The 17,692-nt window shown below is 32.4% G+C and overlaps 5 protein-coding genes across 5 annotated transcripts in view; 2 read left to right on the forward strand and 3 right to left on the reverse strand.

Moving 5' to 3' along the window:
- LOC149897710 (uncharacterized) overlaps window positions 1–2,751 on the reverse strand; it is a 35,971-nt gene extending 33,220 nt beyond the window's left edge. The window contains exon 1 of the mRNA XM_090116157.1: window positions 2,556–2,751. The gene's annotated coding sequence lies outside the window, so the exon portion shown is untranslated. The remainder of the gene's footprint in view (window positions 1–2,555) is intronic.
- Window positions 2,752–2,876: 125 nt separating this feature from the next.
- LOC149897713 (uncharacterized) lies at window positions 2,877–5,131 on the reverse strand. Its single transcript, XM_090116537.1, has 5 exons — window positions 4,991–5,131; window positions 4,529–4,777; window positions 3,556–3,714; window positions 3,096–3,235; window positions 2,877–3,015 (listed from the first exon to the last, which is right to left on the reverse strand). Exons 1-5 carry the CDS (start codon window positions 5,129–5,131, stop codon window positions 2,889–2,891), a joined length of 816 nt encoding a protein of 271 aa, XP_089972663.1. The 3' UTR covers window positions 2,877–2,888.
- Window positions 5,132–6,942: 1,811 nt separating this feature from the next.
- Window positions 6,943–8,397, forward strand: LOC149897714 (dynein axonemal assembly factor 19). Its single transcript, XM_090116159.1, has 2 exons — window positions 6,943–7,182; window positions 8,286–8,397. The coding sequence occupies exons 1-2, from the start codon at window positions 7,040–7,042 to the stop codon at window positions 8,395–8,397; spliced, it is 255 nt and encodes an 84-aa protein (XP_089972285.1). The 5' UTR covers window positions 6,943–7,039.
- Window positions 8,398–8,494: 97 nt separating this feature from the next.
- On the reverse strand, window positions 8,495–9,947 carry LOC149897715 (cilia- and flagella-associated protein 144-like). The gene is made up of 3 exons (XM_090116224.1): window positions 9,821–9,947; window positions 9,049–9,208; window positions 8,495–8,627 (listed from the first exon to the last, which is right to left on the reverse strand). The coding sequence occupies exons 1-3, from the start codon at window positions 9,945–9,947 to the stop codon at window positions 8,495–8,497; spliced, it is 420 nt and encodes a 139-aa protein (XP_089972350.1).
- Window positions 9,948–15,466: 5,519 nt separating this feature from the next.
- Window positions 15,467–17,692, forward strand: part of LOC149897716 (sodium-dependent noradrenaline transporter-like) — a 53,268-nt gene continuing 51,042 nt past the window's right edge. Inside the window, exon 1 of the mRNA XM_090116003.1 lies at window positions 15,467–15,532. The gene's annotated coding sequence lies outside the window, so the exon portion shown is untranslated. The remainder of the gene's footprint in view (window positions 15,533–17,692) is intronic.

Raw genomic sequence — 17,692 nt, forward strand, 5'->3', positions numbered from 1 at the left:
AACATTACTTTTATATACATGTGTTAAAAAAAATGGTCAGCATAAGAAATAGACACTCACCAAAATATTTACATCAACATCTTCAGAAATATAATTAGTAATTTTGTAGAGAGAAATAGATAATGGCCTTATCTATACTAATATTATAAAGCTGAAGAGTTTGTTTGTTTGAACGCACTAATCTCGGGAACTACTGGTCCGATTTGAAAAATTCTTTCGGTGTTAGATAGCCCATTTATCGAGGAAGGTTATAGGCTATATTTCATCACGTTATGGGCAACAGGAGTGGAGCCAGGGGGGTGAAACCGTGCGGAGCAGCTAGTTACTATATACTTTCAATTCTAAAAATTTTGTTACTTATTATAGATATTGCTGGTGCTATCTTTCTAAACTCAAGCATAATGATTATAGAGAATGTTAGTGAGTAGATCTAATAAATGAATTATCATTTTAATTTTTATGTCTGAATAAACTTGAGTCAACTATACTAGTGATAGGTATAATAATTTATGAGCAATATTTTATGGAGCTGGACCATGCAGGTGCTGCAGTCAAGTCATAATCAAATTGTACAGACTAACATACCATTAGATTTTAAAAGGTATGTTAATTGAAGAACTCTAAGATTTACATACTCTAAGGTATTATGGATATAATATCTGATCTATTACTTTTCCCAGAAAAGTTAAATTAAACGAATTATAGCTGATGTCACTTATAGGAGTGTTCTTGGTAAAAATGTACTTTAAGGGCCGTTGAAGGGGGGGGGGGGGGGTAAAGAGGGGGAGGAGGTGAGGAGGGGGGGAGAGGAACCTCCTCTGTGAAGGGGGAGGTGCGGAACCCCCCCCCCCCTTTTCGAGAAAAATGCAAAACAATTTTTGAGGTTGTTACGAAATGTAATAGGAAAAAGGGGGTAATGGAGAGGAGATTTGGCAGGGAGGGTTGGAAAAAGGAGGGGGGATAAGAATACAACATAAAATACAGTAATTTTTGACATTTTTTTTAATAGTTTCGGGAGAAAATGTAAACTTTTTAAGGAGGGGGAAACGAGTGGGCTTCGCCAGAAGACTGGCTTCGTCGCCCCCTCGCTTTACAAAAACACTCTTGTTGTGTGACAGACAAGACCACGTGGGATCGGGGTGCTCCGATTCGGATCTGCTACTCGAAGTGACCTAACTCGACTCAAGTCGGGGTGCTCTGATTCGGATATGCTACTCAATGTAACCTAAATCGACTCAATGTGGGGTGCTCTGATTCAGATCTGCTACTCAAAGTGACCTAATTTGACTCAAGTCAGGGTGCTCCGATTCAGATCTGCTACTCAAAGCGGGCTAACCCAATTGGTGTGCTCGATCTCAAATCGACTTTCGATTTTTTCTTTTATGGTAAAAAAAAAATATTTAGAATTAACTGAATGTACTCACAATATTATCGAATTCCCTGAACTAAAAAAATTCCTGATTTTACTGATAAGAGATCCCAGAGATTGTTTATTATGGTACCATTCTTGGGCTACATAAAAATGGATTTATATTTACATTGCAAATACAAATTTGAAAAAAATCGATTTTTCAGAAATCGATTTTTATATTGTGTCAGACACTGCCTTAGCTCCGGCGCTACGGGAAGTGCAGCCCTTCCGCCCTTGCGTGACAAAGCACGGTCGCCCGTACTCCGCTTCGCAGCTTCGGCTTGTTGGTCGCCTTCAGCGACCAGCCTCAGCCGCTCCGCTCCGCACGGCTCCCGAGCTTTGTCACGGCGGGCGAGGGCTGCTCTCCCTCCGCGCCTCCGGCTTTTTACATACACTCTAGGGGTAGGGCAGACAAGACCACGTGGAATTCGGGGTTGACAGCTTCGGTTCTGTGGCAAGTCTTATGATAATGCAATGCTTATTTTAGCGTAACGTTTTTTAGCTAGATTCGGACTTTCGCAGCTTAATATTGAATACATAATATTCCATCATTGAAAAAAATTACATTTTACAAGAATTGTACTTGCAAAAACGAAACGCAACAAAAAAACAAATGTCAAGATGGTTGCTCGAAATTGTATGAAAAATTATGAAACTTTGATAATTAATTTCTAAAAAACTATAAATCTCCGCCGGTTAAGATTTTACGGGTCAGTTACTTAGGCATAGACCTTTCTCCAAAAAAATTTTGGTTGCCCAACTCGATGGCCCTTAAGGTACATTTTAGCCGTGTTCTTGTACTGATGTTTATAATGCACAGGATAGCCACATATTTGTTATATGACTCACATTTAAATCAGGTTCTTTTACTTAATGTGGTGTAGGAATTTGTATAGAATCTCAAATGAAGGTTACATTAATAAATTAGAACATGAAAGCATTTGAGCTCAATTCGTAATAACTAATTGTTTTCACTCTTGTTACCAGAATAGAAAGTAAGTTTAGACACACGATTTAGATTAATCAAACGAATATTATAATCGCAAATTGTTAAATAAGTTCATCTGTACATAATTTACATCGATTTATGTGATTATTTTTCTACATTAGTAAACTTATGAATGAAATACAAGTTTTAACTTACTTTTTTGCTGAAATTCCTTGAATAGTTAACTATAATCACACATCGCACATTTACTTGAACTAGTAAACAACAACATATATTAAGATAACTATTTAAACCATTATACACTTAATAACTATTGCTAACTATTAACACACTACATAATTAAATTAAAAGTTTAAATATTTTGGTTAAGTTTCAACAAAGTTTCTATCAAGTACATGTCAAAAGTTCACACACAGTGCCGCCATCTAGTGGGTGGTATGCGAGACACGCGAAAGCTCGATCGATTGGTCGCTGTGGGAATGATATTTGTCACATTGAACGCATTCAGATTAACAATTTAAATTCTTGCTAGACTTTGTGCTTTGAATCATTTATGAGCTGAATATAACTCTTTTTCGTCAGTAAATGGCTTATAACAAGATCTTGGTCCGTCATGTGTCTTATAGGCTTCCTCTCATATGAACGAGTATGCGATCTAAAAATAATAATAACAGCTTAAGTGTACACTTAAATATCAAGTAAATTAAAGTAAATAATAACAGAATCCAATCGCACCTTGAACAATGCATGTTACAACTGTGCAGTAAAATTAAAAAGCCAGGCAATGTAAAGTGTAATGATGATTTTTCCTCCGAAATCAATTTTATTAACTGTAAAGGATCACTTTTCATATCTGATAAACTGCAGATTCTATCCTGAAACAAAATAAAGCCGGAACTAGTTTATTTTAATATACATACTAGGTATGTACGAATCTATCGGATGGATTTTAAATAGGTATTATGTTTCTTAAATTTTTATCGCGTCTGTTTGGGTTCGCGGTGCAATTTTATAAGTTGCAACTTACCTACATACAAGTACTTACATATAAAAATATTCTGTACATGATTAAAAGAATAATAAAGCGATATCTATTAATTTATTAAAAAAAGTAAAAGGAGTGATCCGTGCATACATTTTTTCTAAAATAGAATATTATAATGCGAAGAAGACAATTAAGTTTTTTCGTTGTTACCTCAGTAAGCATCACGACGTCATGTTTCTGAGCTTCTAAATTCATCAAAGTGTCCTTGGTATACCTTTCACATTGTTTACTAACGTCTTTTACGCATTGCGTGTACAATTGTTTGTTGAAGTTGCATTTATTCTTGAGGGACAATGCCGCTTTGGTTGCCTTAAAAATAGAACAAGGCTCTAACAAGTTCATAGTTGATATGCAATTTTTAGGAGTTGAATTAGGTAAGTATTTATACAATTTAAAACATTTTTTAAATATAAAGAAGATCGAATAGAATACTGAAGCTGTTCAAATATTTAAAATTGCACACATCATTCGGTAAATAGCAAATACTTGAGAAAATAGATACTTTCTCTTGGCAGAAGGTATACAGTCTACCTTATGCACGATCAGAATCTTAAGTTAGTTACAAAACAAAAAATAACCTCCTCCTTTTTTTGAAGTCGGTTAATAAGATATAAATTATAATGTTTAAATGCGTTATAGGTCCTAGTTATACCTACTATATACAGGGTGTCCCGCTAATGGTATACTAAGCGCGAAGGGATTTGTAGTTTTACATACACTGATCACGTAAAAAATACTTAAACAACAAAATTACCCCAAAAATTGTTTGCTTAATTTTTCCTTAAAATCCATGTTTTCGTCTCTAGCTTCGCGCAGCCGGCATATACCGCTTCGCTAATGTGAGCATTTTGTCTATGAAAACATAATCTTAAACGATAGCTCACGTGTGGGTGGAAAAGTTGAGCAGGTTGCTTGTTAGGGGTATACACATAGAGTTTTGAGAATTCGTCTATTTGTCAAAAAAATTCGTCTGGAATTTTATAAGTATTTTTTACGTACTTAGCGTATGCAAAACTATAAACTCCTTGGGGCTTAGTATACCGTTGCTGGGACACCCTGTATATTACATACAAAAAACTGTTAAAATTTTGCTTTAAGGCAACGCGGGAAATTTGAAACTTACCTCTTTAATGTCTTTAAGAAGTTGTAAAGACTGCTGATTATAACTGTAATATAATTTTAGTAGAATATTTTTGGTTAACATGACCAAGTCTCGTTGCGTTGGAACTTCATAAGGCCCAATGTTTTTGGGCGATTCTTCTTCAGGACATTTGAATTTCGTTTTATTTTTCACAGAGATTTTGTTTGTTGTTGTGGATAGTATAGATTTCGTTTCACGCAATCGTTTGGTTATTGATTTTTGTTTCGTTTCCTGAAATACAACAAGTTGAATGCATTAATTGAAACTATTCAATATTTATTTTATGTAAATACATATTAAATATAATATTTGCTAATGCATTTTACACTTAGGCACTAGGCACTAGCACAGATAATATACGTCACTACGAGGTTTAAACCTCAGAGCAATAAACCTATTAAACCGTTTTTTTATTTTTTTTTCTTTCTTTATTCTATGACTAACCTCATGTTTCTTTGTTGTAGTTCCTTCATCTGCGGAATTAAAAATATTGATTGAATCTGTACTAGTTACCAATGTGGAACTTGTAGCATCGAATCCGCGAAACAACTCGTATTCTGCATATCCCGAACAGTATACGAACATCAAGGCAAATAATGGTATATCTGGTGGTAATTTATAGGTTAGGTAATGAGGTTATTTTATGTAGGTACCTACTTATTTTTAAAGAATTATTTAATGAGGCAGAAAATATAGGTACCTACACTTATCTTGTATCGTTACAATTTTTACTAATATTTTTACTATTTATCATCCGATAAGCTAAAATTCTATTAGATCAGATAATACATTAAAAATTACCAAGAACTAAAATTTCTTCTTCTATAACTATCTACCTACGTAATTTCTATCTTTTTGTTTGTAAAATTGTACGTAGGTACCTATCGTCAGCATTCTTAAGTACTAGAACCCATTGGAAAGAAGCTAATTGGAATCTATTTCAAAAGATCGAAATAAAACCAGGCATAGATAAGGTCAAGGTAAAAGATGACAGATTACACGACTACGTATAAAGAGCTCTGCTTCAAGAGGATTCAATGGATCTGAACTACCACTTACGATCTGATGAGAAAACAATTATCCGATTTACAGATATCTGGCATTAATTAAGTTGTTTACACTGAATGGGTAATATTGATATGAAGAAATTATTGGTAGCATCACGAAGAAAATATTCAGAAACGATTTTTGCATAATTGTTAGATAGGATTTAAAATCTTTAAAAATGTTAAAATTTTATGATATTTTAGAAGAATTGTAATGTAAGATTTAAGAAACTAAAATTATATTAGTTTGGTACTTCAATAAATACATACATGTAAGCATAGTGCTATTCCTGCTATTCGTCCAAGCGTGTTTGTTGTACCTACATACGTTCTTTTCAAATCTTAAACTAGACTGAAGCGGCACGCTTTTTGTTATAAGTTGATTGCTTCAAGTTTTGTTTTCGTTTGCCACATAAATATACATTGTATAAAATCTTCTGTTAAGCTTTAGTGCCTGTTTATTGTCTAAAATAAGAAGCGTTGAATTGAACGACTAATACTTTAAAAAATGCAAAATACAGGCAAGATTTTTTTTACAATTACGAATTTTTAATTCTCAAACTCCTACCACCACAATTTCAGAGAGCGATATAATTCAACTAGTCATGTAATAGGTACTCTAATGTTTACAAACACTATTTGTTCAACATTGCTGATAATGCGATATTGGCGAGCGGAAATAAAAAAACCTTTTGATTATTACATTGAGAGAAGTAATGAGTCCCTCGTGAGTTCCCTTTGAGCGTCTTCCTAGCTTTAATAGATTGACAAGGAAGTAGTATTATTGATTTGTAACAGAAACAGGTGATAAATATTGTCGTGCTTGTATAAATAAAAAAAATTGAATGAAATGGAATTTTTTTCAAGACCACTAAGTAGCTACATTATTTTAATTTTAAAGACATTCTTTCTATTAAAACATAACCAGCATTGAATGGCAGATAAAAGATAAACAAAAAGTGGTATGTTTGATATTATGGTTTTAAAAATAATGTTAATATCATAAAAGTTACTTAGATATCATATACAAAAGATAAGCAAAAAAAATCTACCCTTCAATTTTTTCTAAAGAAAAGGTTGTCCACAGGTTAAGTCTGAGAAGAAGCTGTAAAAAAGCATGGTTAAATTTATATTTCTATACAATAAAATTTCATTATATAATTTAAGAAAACCGACAAGTTGACATAACATATTATTTCTTTTGAAATTGATTCTTGGAATTTGTAATGAAGTATTGACAACTGTGGTATTGAGCTTTCATAGGTTGCCATAGCAACGACAATTTTGTTTGCAATCAATATATTTATTGAAAACAACTAACTACCCAATATTATAGTGCTTGAATAAGGCTTGAATATACTGATAAAACATTATTTAACACACGTAAAAGCAATCTATATCTTAAAACTAACCAGTTATTTTCCAAACATTAAAAATAAACGGTAAAATGGATAAACCTCTGAACAAAGAGGATATAGCTGCAATGGAAGGGGAGCTCCGTCATAGCATGGAGGAGGATCGGAAGTATTCGCGCGTCAACGATGTTAAATGTGACGCCATACATACTGCGAAGAGCTATGAGGAGTTTGCGTAAGTTACTTCTTATTATAGAGCCTAAAATAGAGCATAGAACGGTAGAAGTTATAGTCCTTTTCATTTAGGATGATTCCTGTGACACTTCATCGTGTTCCGAATTACGTATTTTATGTTTAAAAAGTCAAAATAATTTTAGTGCATAATATTTTTATTTTATTGCGGCATTATTACCAAAAATATAAAAATGAAACATCTTAAGCTTATAAATCAAAAACAGTATTGTTTAGTTTAATATAATGAAAAATAAAATAAAATAACACAAAAATATAATACCTACGCAATACGTGTACATGAAATGGATCGTTGAAAAATCATAGAGTTGGAAAATCATATAATCGGCGCCCATCTTGTGATCGTTTGTCAATCGAGTCAATCGTCTGTACGAGTACGTCAGCCTTGTATACAAGTTGCATTTTTATATTGATACTTTACGTGGTAGTCTGTTATTTTTACTAATTGTTATTGTTGACTTTTTGTTGCTGTTGTTTGCTAAGTTTCCTTAGTTAATTGTTGGCGAAATGCCAAAAAACTAATTTTGGTACTTTATTCAAATCGATTTCATTTCCATATGGAATATTATCGATTATCGGAAACAATTGATACGATTTCAGTAACCGACATCTCTACACGTGTCAAAAATCGATGTGTCACAGAAATCATCTTAGGTGGAAAGGACTATAGTATAATGTATCCAATATGCTTAGGCATATTGCCTCTGTTGCAATCTCGACTAGAAGGAAAACATCGGTTTTTTTTTGTGTGGTGTCTCTCAATGTTAGCCAGAAGGGCTTCTACATTTTAACGCGGACGCGGGGGTGAACTGAAGGTTCACCCTGAAAAACATCGGTATAGTAGAACCTATGTATAAGAACTAAATATTTTATGTGACAACTACTACCAGGAACCACCTGGCCAGCGTCAAAGTAAACTACAAACCTAAACCTAACCTAAGGTACCTAATCGTTGAGCGGAATGCAATAAAAGTTTTACTCTTAATTTGTGCATTGTTGCTTACAATGTAATTCTACTTGAACTAAAAAAACTTCCAACATTTGATATTTATTTAGGGATATAATTTTCATTTTATGTTGTTACAGAGATAGAGTAGCAGCAGCACACTTGCGGCCTTTAGAAAAAAATGATTTTAAAAATAAAGCAACTAGAGGATGGAATCAATTTTCCACTAAGACAAAAGATGACGAGGAATAATGACAATTATTTTTTATTTAATAAAATAACATAAATAATTAACGTGTTTTATTTTGAAGTTTCATTTCATCAATAGGCTTTAAAAAATCAGGACTTGTTAAGATTTACTTTTAGGGTTAGACATAAGTATAATAATTTCAATTTTGGTGTGAGTGCTTTCTTTCTTGGGGTTGTAGAAGCGACGGTCGTTTCTGTCCATAGGAAGTAAGGGCTTGAAATACCAGCCGTATCTAAAATGAAAATATCCGCTTTCAAAATAGATCGTCAAGCCAATATCAAATAAATTTCTCATTAATTATATTATATACTATACAATTATTTGCAGTACATATTGATGGAAATTTCAGACGGCACGTGCTATCTTTTCCTGAACAGCAGAAAATAATAATATAATTATAGCCTGAACGTAAAAAAGTTCAAGTTCAAATGTTGCCTCATTTCAAGTACCTAGTATCATGAAAAATAGAAACTTTATCACTAGCAACTTTTGAAATATATAATTAATGCACATTATGTAAATAATTAATAAGCAAATGCGTCCCGACGCAGGCGGTTTCGGCGATTTTATTTTATTATAGTAGCGATAACCCCGGTGCGGTTATATATTTCAGTTTTCACATATTTTTTTTTTAATTGAAATTTGAGCCTTACACTTGATTCTCAGTAGCAGGCGATGGATACTTGCTATGTGGTCCCATAGATCGTGTCTGAGCTACATTGTGATGATAATTATCAACCTTTTCCGTTTGTTCCTTTGATTCCGCTTTCAGCTGGTCATGGGCTGCGTAGAACTTTGTAGCTACGGGGATTGCTGTTCAGGAAAAATAAATTGTTATTAATATTGCTATACATATTATATTATGTTTAGAATTATTCGATTTAATTGTTTTAATTTGAATTGAAAGCTCTAAGTTTATTTTATTGTAAACTAGCTTTCCACCCGCGGCATCGCCCGCGCAGTCAAAGAAAAACCCGTATAGTTCCCGTGGGATTTCCGGGATAAAACCTATCCTATGTCCTTTCTCGGGTATCAAAATATCTCTATACCAAATTTCATGCAAATTGGTTCAGTAGTTAAGGCGTGATTGAGTAACAGACAGACAGACAGAGTTACTTTTGCATTTATAATATTAGTATGGATGATTGGTCCCTTGGGACCTTGCATCAGAAAGCTTACTACAACCTTGATAATATAAGCTTCTAATACATATAATAAATCTAAAGGTCCACAGAGTTTAGTTGAACTATTTATTTCTTTCGAATTATTTAATTCACTAGCTTAGTTAAAACTAGGTGAAAGAAAATCTATAATATTTAGATTTTATTAAGATTTACATGATTGATGTTTCTCATTCTTGAAAATATCTAAACACAATTTGACGCACTGCAGTATATAGAATTTTAGTACTAAATGTATACGTACACCCAAAATTCGGTCTGTAAATTTTATAATTCCTAAAATTTTTCACTTCTCGGTATATGATTTCATTGAGCATGTGGATGTCAATAGGCATTCTCGTGCCGAACGTACATTTCCCTTTGTCACCCATTTTTGTACTGAAAATATTGGAAATTTCTTGAATAAGTTTTATTTCATGAGACGTTTCATATTGTAGAGTAACATAATGTTTACTTCCCGCCCAATATCTAACCTGTTATAAAACTTTATTTTTTTTTTAATAAAAAGATTCAAGAAAAGACCTTCAACATAAAGATCTCTCAGTTTTTAGGAGGGTTACAACATTTTTATATTTAAATAAATAAATGTACTTATGTAATTAATTTTAAATTTAATTACATAGGTACCTACTCTATTTACAAACAAAAACCGTACCAAACTGGTGTCTAACTTTTCAACAAAATATCTAGTTAGTTTTTATTTAATATTATCTATATTTTATTTAATATGAATTAAGACGTGTCTACAATACCAAGATTAAAACTGAACCCTGAATGAATATTCGTTACTTACAAATTTAATTCTATCAAAAGTATTTGTAAATAAATAGCTGTGATTATTGAATGTTAAATAACGTCATATTATATCATATTAAAAAAAAAACGCCATTTAGACACATTATAAACTCTGTGGAGGTGACATTTCGTTTTAAAATAGGTTTTAGTGTTTGATTACAGGGTGCTATAATATTATTAACGATCTCAGTATCAAAAGCCGATCCCACTTCAAAATTAAAAGATACCGCAAAAACCTATATACTACATGATACTACTTACCTATATAATAATTATTTATTATTAGTGCAAAAGATTTTTAGAAGTAATTTAAGTTTTGTTGGTGTTCTAATCCATTACAAGTTCTCATCTTTTACAGGTGCATGAAATACAGTAGTTGTGATTATCCTGTGTTGATAACTTAATGTCGGCGACTAATTAGTTCAGGGGAGGCAGATTACATCTAGATGAGGGCTTAATTGCTATCTACCTGTTGATATAGATACCTTGAGAACACTTTCTTAGTGTACTTTGATATCATGTATGTTTTATTTAGGAGAATTATAAGTATTGTAGAGACTAGATTTCCGCCCGCGGCTTCGCCCGCGTTTGCAAAGGAAAACCCGCATAGTTCCCGTTCCCGTGGGATTTCTGGGATAAAAACTATCCTATGTGTTAATCCAAGTTACCCTCTATATGTGTGCAAAATTTCATTGTAATCGGTTCAGTAGTTTTTACGTGAAAGAGTAACAAACATCCATACATCCATACATCCATACATCCTTATATTAGAATGTATGGCTAGGTAAGTAGTTGAAGAAAAATGTAGAGTTAAGTGTTAACACTTTTTTCTTGTAGAAGATAGAGTAAGTTTAATGTATACTAAAATTATAAAGTTGTAGAGTTTGTTTGTTTGTTTGAACGCGCTAATGGATACCTAATAGGAACTACTGGCTGTTTTGAAACACTTTCGGTGTTAGATAGCTCAATAAACAGGGTATAATAACTATAGGCTATAATTATTATTATAATAATATCATCACGCTAAGACGAACAGCTGAGCGGAGCCACGCGGGTGTAACCGCGTAGCGCAGCTAGTATGTGATATGGGGGATAGAGATTGCCACGATGTTTTTAGATTAGATTTTTGCGAAATTCGGCACCTTTTCAGTCTCTTGTCCCATAAATTATCAATAGACAAATTTTCAGTTAGCTTGAGCTATTACATTAAATTATCCTTCCTTTTAGTTAGGGGTTAAATGGGGGGTTAAATTTAACAAACAATTTATCCTCTGAGAAATTTCCAATATTTTATTACAATAGATACGATTTTAATAATTCATTTCATAATATCGCTTTCAAAATCGGAACCGGGATAATAGACAATAAACTCAGCAGAGTTGAACAGGTAAATAAAAATCCAATAACTAAGTACGTCTTGTGCGGGTGAGGTGGGATGAATTTAAAAACGATCTTATATCGGCCATTCTTAGCGTTCCTACTATGGGAGTGGAGCACTCAGGGTTGGAGTATGGTTATAGGCGTAGAGACTTTTTTTTCCTTTTATTTTGAAAAAAAGTTTTGTGAAGAAAAGACGTTTTACGAATGAATATTGAATTTAATGTTTGTTTTGTATACTGTTTGTGAATAAGTACGGAATATTATATAAAAGATGAGGGGCCGGATCAAATAAAATAATATTAATTAAATTGTAAATGAATTAAAAAAAAAGCTTTGGAATGTTGAATGTTTACCCTAGAAACAAAAAAATGCTTCATATTATTCAATATGAGGCTATTCAATACTTCAACCATTTGTGATAAACCTATGCAAAAGCGCTGTACCTAAATTTAATATGTACATAATATATGAATTCGTTAATTTTGCTGTGCGTACTTTTTGCCCAAAACAATATGCAGAGCATTATTCTTGTCTAGACGAATATTCGAACTGCCCACATTTTTTTTATATTCTGTACCTCTATAATAATCAAGTCTAATGAATCGCTCCGACCATGACGCAAAAGAAAAGCGTACATTCCGATCGGCGATCGCGCGGCAATATTGTGGGTATCCGCGAAATCGACATCCACCGAGACAACTATTTCATAAGGCGGATAATTGAAATATCCGCAAACGCCCCGCCTTCTAATGGGGATGTCGGGATGGAGATGCACTAGGAGAGATGGCATTTTTATAATGTTATTTTTTATATCACACATTATGTACTTATAGTATTTGATGTCTTGAAAACGTATGCCACTATTGGGCTAAAATGAACAACACATCAGAAAGCAGCTAACTTTTTATAAAACAGCAGAAAACTTTAAGATTTGAAGTTTTCTAGCTTCTTGGTTGAAAAATCAAGAATGAAAAGACTAAACAAAATTTCAAACATATTGAAGATATTTTCTATGTTTTATAAGTTATCCACTGGTCATTTATCAAATAAATAATTTTTAAAGTTTACCTTTTACTTAGTCCAATGATCTCTTCTTTATCTAATGCGAAGCTATTGAATTGTTGTTTAAATATCTGACATGGGACTATAATATTTACTTAGCCGATGGATAATCATCATAAAAGATTTAGCAAAGTTTACACTGCAAGTCGTAAGTGTACCACGAGCCTTATAAAATGAATTCCCATAGCGGGTGGCGAGGCAGGCGTGACAAGAGCCGTTTAATGAGCACCTGTAAACGAAGGACCTATCTCCTTACAATCTATGAGATCCTGGTAGATTGATTTAGAGTAAGTATCGATATTTTTTTGGGACTTGATTTTGAAAGATTCTTTTTAAAGTGCTAATGAAATTAGATACGCAAGTACGAAAGATAACATGATTAAATAGAATACAAAGAAAAGATTTGGAAGGATGATTGATTCTGTAAAGAAAAAACGCAGTATATTCAAATTCAATTATGAATGAGTAATTGATTTGTCCGAGTGAAAAAAACATATTTATTGTTTTTATCGAAGTGCAATATAAATTTTTAAAGAGATTATAGAGTTGTATGCATTACTATCTGAATGAAGTACTAAACCTTTTATTAATGCTACCAAGCCCATGAAAACCCATTAAATAGAACATGACAAATCTCTCTCAATTAAGATAATACGATTCTAATTAAAATACTATAGAATCGCAAGAATTAATGAATTAATTACAGGCTACGGCCGTTCAGCGGAATTTTAATCATACCAATTTTCTGTAAGCTGTTTTACCACAGACTATATCGTTTTCTTACTATATATTTTAATCTGTGATACTTAAGCACGGCGTTCTAAAGAAAGTATTTTACGTAAAATACATATAAGTATTTAATATTATAAGTAGTAAATAAGTACTATTGATTAGTTATTAGATACGTATTTATCATATTTATATGATGTTTTTCATCATTTTTTCATCAAATAAAGATTTACGAAAATATATTATATAATAAATGGTAAAGTTTACTGCGTTTTATTTGCATTTGATGTACCGACTTGAAAATAAGTCACTATAATTTTACTTCGAAGTTCGAGCTCAATATATTCGAAAAATCCAGAGAAAACATCAAAATGCTTTGTAAATTGTTAGCAAAAAAGTCATTGTTCTAAGAAAAATTTAACTTCGTGAAGAATGTTTTCTGAAATTATAGCTAGAGATTGCTTGAACGAAATCATGGCGGGGCAAATCATGAATATTTTCAAACATTAAAGAATAAATTGAGTATAAGAGGTAGAGGTCGGTAGAAAGTCAGGTAGAGTAGCTTTGTGTTATACATATATTTAACTCTACATAATATGTAAAAACATTAGGTATCTATTGAAAATTAGCCAAAACTACAATGTCACGGCGCGGCGGGGCGAACTTCCCGCATGAGTTGACAGCTAAAGGGTAGATTGTGATGTTAGGTAAGGTCGGGATATGAGATTAAAATTAAAGTGAAACTTTTATTACATCGTCTCAAACTGTTTGGTCTGTGTAGCGCATGTCGCGTGTATCGCGGCTGCCGAGTAGGTATACCTACTCGGCAGCCGACCGTCACGCGACATGCGCTACACAAAGCAGTGTTCGGAACCGTTCGAACAGTTTCACTTTTACCGTGGTTTCATAAAACCACACAACATTTTTTTTACTACATAAGTAACTACTTACATCTTTTTATATTAATTGTAAATTCTAATGCCTTCTCTTTGTGGTGGTTGTTACTTTTTCTTGTTATTATTAACAAATATTAAAATTAAAATAAGAACTAATTTCCCTGTAAGTATAAGAAAATCATACAAGGTAATTAATATAAATTTTCTTAACGATCTAAAAATATATAGGTAGATATGTAAGTAATCTTTAATATCTTAGCAACATCATCAATCTCAGTTTTTTAGTATACTTACCTAGTAATTTTCAATCTATGATGATATTCTATTACTTATATTCGTATTATTTTTCTATTGGTATATTTATAGCAGACAATAATAAATAAATAACAAAAATCAGACTTACTTCTAAATATTTTCTACGTCGATTTCATTATTGAACAACGTAGTAAAGCTCTCAGTAATTAAAATATACTCCATCAGAAGCCATCGAAAACGCAATATCACAGTCACAACAAAAAACTGAATTCGAACAATTTTAAAATACGAGAAATTGCGCGGGAAATGCAAAAACAAAATAGCGCGCCAAGGTACAAGGTCGGGTGAAGCTTACGGGTTTTGGACTGGGACGGACTTGGCTCGAAAAGAGCCACAGATAAATAATGCGTATGCTTGTTTTTTTTTACTGGGCACAGTAATAGTTGAGAAGTAGTGGATGTTAATTAAAGTTATTTGCAATATAAATCGTAATTATATCCGATAATTAAGAATTCAACCAATATTATAATTCAACGATTACCTACTTAAAATATGTTATCCACTTATCGAAATTCTAAAATGATAAATTATACCTCAATTCTAAAACGTAAACATCTAAAACGTACTGTATTAAAATTAAACATCCCACAAATATCTTCATCTAGTAAAAACTAGGGCCTCTCCACTTTACCAGGGCCCCAGAAACACCGTGAAAGCGGATCCCTCATCCTTGTTCCGCTAGGTCCTTCATTTCAGTCGTCTGTCCTATCTGCTTGCAGATGCACGCCTACGCCACTCAAAGTTTATTCACACCGGTCGGTCTATAGTTCTATGTTTAGGTAAGTCATAGATTATAATTTTTTTTCTGTGGATCGAAAAAAAAAGAAATTAGTTTTGGCGCGTTCGTTTTTTAAATGCAATTTTAAAATTAGCTTTATAAATCATGTTATTTAAAATTTGTTTAATATCGGTGCAATAATTAGTAAGTTAAATTTTATTAGTTACCTACTAGGTACAAACCGGATCATGACAAATAAGGTAATTATTGATATTTACAAGAATTTAATGCGTAAGTTTAAAGTTTCTACATTTCATTGTTAAACCGTGGTTAAACCACAATAATAATTCATATAACACATATACATACAGTGTAAGTACAATAATTGTAAAATGAATTATTCATCTTTAAGTGTTTTTTTACCGAAATAAAGTTAAAGAAACTGCAATATTCTAAAGAGTAGAGTTATTGTTTGAAGTAAACTAGCGGAGGTCTGCGAACTCTGCGGTTAACTCGCGGTTAAGTATTTAAACGTCTGTTGATAAGTTTCATTGTTAGCGAAAGTATTTTAGAAATGAACTTTAGTACAACTATTTTTTGGATTTATACATAGTTCGTAATTTTTAGGGAGATAAAATATGTTTGGTTTATTTTCTAGAACTTTCGTATAAATGATATTTACTAAATTTAATTTAACACGTTCACTGCGGCATGTCCAGTATCGGGCCATCAGCGACTACACCACAGTGCGGCGCCCAAAATCGCAGTTTTCACCGTGGTGCGGCGAGGTTTTTTATATGTTAATCAATGACTAGAAAAGAGACAAATATATTTTTGTGATCACAGTTTGACGTAGGACTCAATTTAGTTTAAAAATCGTATGGCAAAATATTGGACACAACGATAGAAAAGAAACTGTTTCTTTTATGTGCGGTATGTCAAATATTTTGCCATGGACAAGCACCTCATGCCGCACTGTACTGCGAGCGCGCCGCGTGTCAGTCTCGCATAGTGATGTACCAGAACGGCACGCGTCGTTATCAAATTTTTAAATGACAATGATACCTTAGAGGCTTTAGTTTTTTTATTTTCTTTTATTTCGTAGCATAAATGCAAAAATGTGATGACAGTTGTGAAAATAATATAAAACATTAAAACAAAAGTTACTGAACAAATTAAAACAAAAGTTACTGAACAATTTCCTGATAGTACTCTATCAAGTACCTTGTTTTATATGTGTTTTTTTTGTATCGACAATCTCGTTATCTGTTAACTGAAATATACAAAATTGATTTATATCGATATCGATGTTTTATTTTACAGTGTTTCCCATCGCTATTACTGTAAACATGCCGTATCAACGCAGTGCGGGATGGCAAATAATTTTTCACAAAATCAGGGGTTTACATTTTCCCTCATATCTTTTAAACTATTGGGTCAAACTAAAAGCTATTTATGCGGTATATACTAGACTATATATACTACTATCTGAAAAAATTTTTTTTGAAATATCTTGAAATTTCATGAAATTATTAACCTTCAAAGTCAGAAGGTGCGATGTGATAAAAATGGCTCATGACGCACAGTGGTGAACTTGCCGATGTGAAGTATGGAAGACATGCCGCAACAACGGTAAGTTTGGCATTTTAGGTGCCGCAGTGAACGTGTTAAATGCAAATTGCGAATTGTGATGTTTTTTATTAATATTTTTTATACTTACTGAACTTTTTATTAAAATTCAACCAAACTTTTATCAAAATTAAATTAATAGTTTTTATATTATTGTTGTACTTTCATTGTAAAAAACTGCCCAGTATCAGTATTATAGAGGAAGGACAGCCGATAGATGGATTTTATTGCACGGGATGATAATAAATTCAGTTAGAAAGTGTAGACCTGCTTCTCTATAGTGGCTTAGTTAGACCGCGTTTGATTTTTTACAAATCGATTATTCTATTCAATTCTTTACCAAACAATATTATTTATTTAACAATAATATGTACGTTAACTGAAACTTTTATGAATTATTTTAATTTTCGTGAATGTATCTGTAATTATTATCTATTTATCTGTACATGTTTTAATTGTTATTCTCGTCTCGAATCCGGCGCAACACAATAATTAAACTTTCTACACATTTATCTACTTCAAAGTTTATATTAGTTAATTTAAGGGTTGACAACCACAGGGTTTAATTAAATGAAAAACGTCTCAAAAGTTA

Source organism: Colias eurytheme, chromosome 25 (genome assembly GCF_061535395.1).
Source record: "Colias eurytheme isolate Ceu_HAF_F1 chromosome 25, ilColEury1 Martin Lab GWU primary, whole genome shotgun sequence".
NCBI lineage: Eukaryota > Metazoa > Arthropoda > Insecta > Lepidoptera > Pieridae > Colias > Colias eurytheme.

What these genes read in the sequence shown, in the direction of transcription:
- LOC149897715 (XM_090116224.1), bottom strand. Translation starts at nt 9,947, where the DNA reads ATGGGTGACAAAGGGAAATGTACGTTCGGCACGAGAATGCCTATTGAC. An exon ending in TTACAGACCGAATTTTGGGT is followed by an intron (nt 9,209 to 9,820) that starts GTACGTATACAT and finishes TTTCCTGAACAG; the next exon opens with CAATCCCCGTAGCTACAAAG. An exon ending in CCTGCTACTGAGAATCAAGT is followed by an intron (nt 8,628 to 9,048) that starts GTAAGGCTCAAA and finishes TTTTCATTTTAG; the next exon opens with ATACGGCTGGTATTTCAAGC.
- LOC149897713 (XM_090116537.1), bottom strand. Translation starts at nt 5,131, where the DNA reads ATGTTCGTATACTGTTCGGGATATGCAGAATACGAGTTGTTTCGCGGA. An exon ending in CTACAACAAAGAAACATGAG is followed by an intron (nt 4,778 to 4,990) that starts GTTAGTCATAGA and finishes GTTGTATTTCAG; the next exon opens with GAAACGAAACAAAAATCAAT. An exon ending in ACGTCGTGATGCTTACTGAG is followed by an intron (nt 3,236 to 3,555) that starts GTAACAACGAAA and finishes ATTTTGTTTCAG; the next exon opens with GATAGAATCTGCAGTTTATC.
- LOC149897714 (XM_090116159.1), top strand. Translation starts at nt 7,040, where the DNA reads ATGGATAAACCTCTGAACAAAGAGGATATAGCTGCAATGGAAGGGGAG. An exon ending in AAGAGCTATGAGGAGTTTGC is followed by an intron (nt 7,183 to 8,285) that starts GTAAGTTACTTC and finishes ATGTTGTTACAG; the next exon opens with AGATAGAGTAGCAGCAGCAC.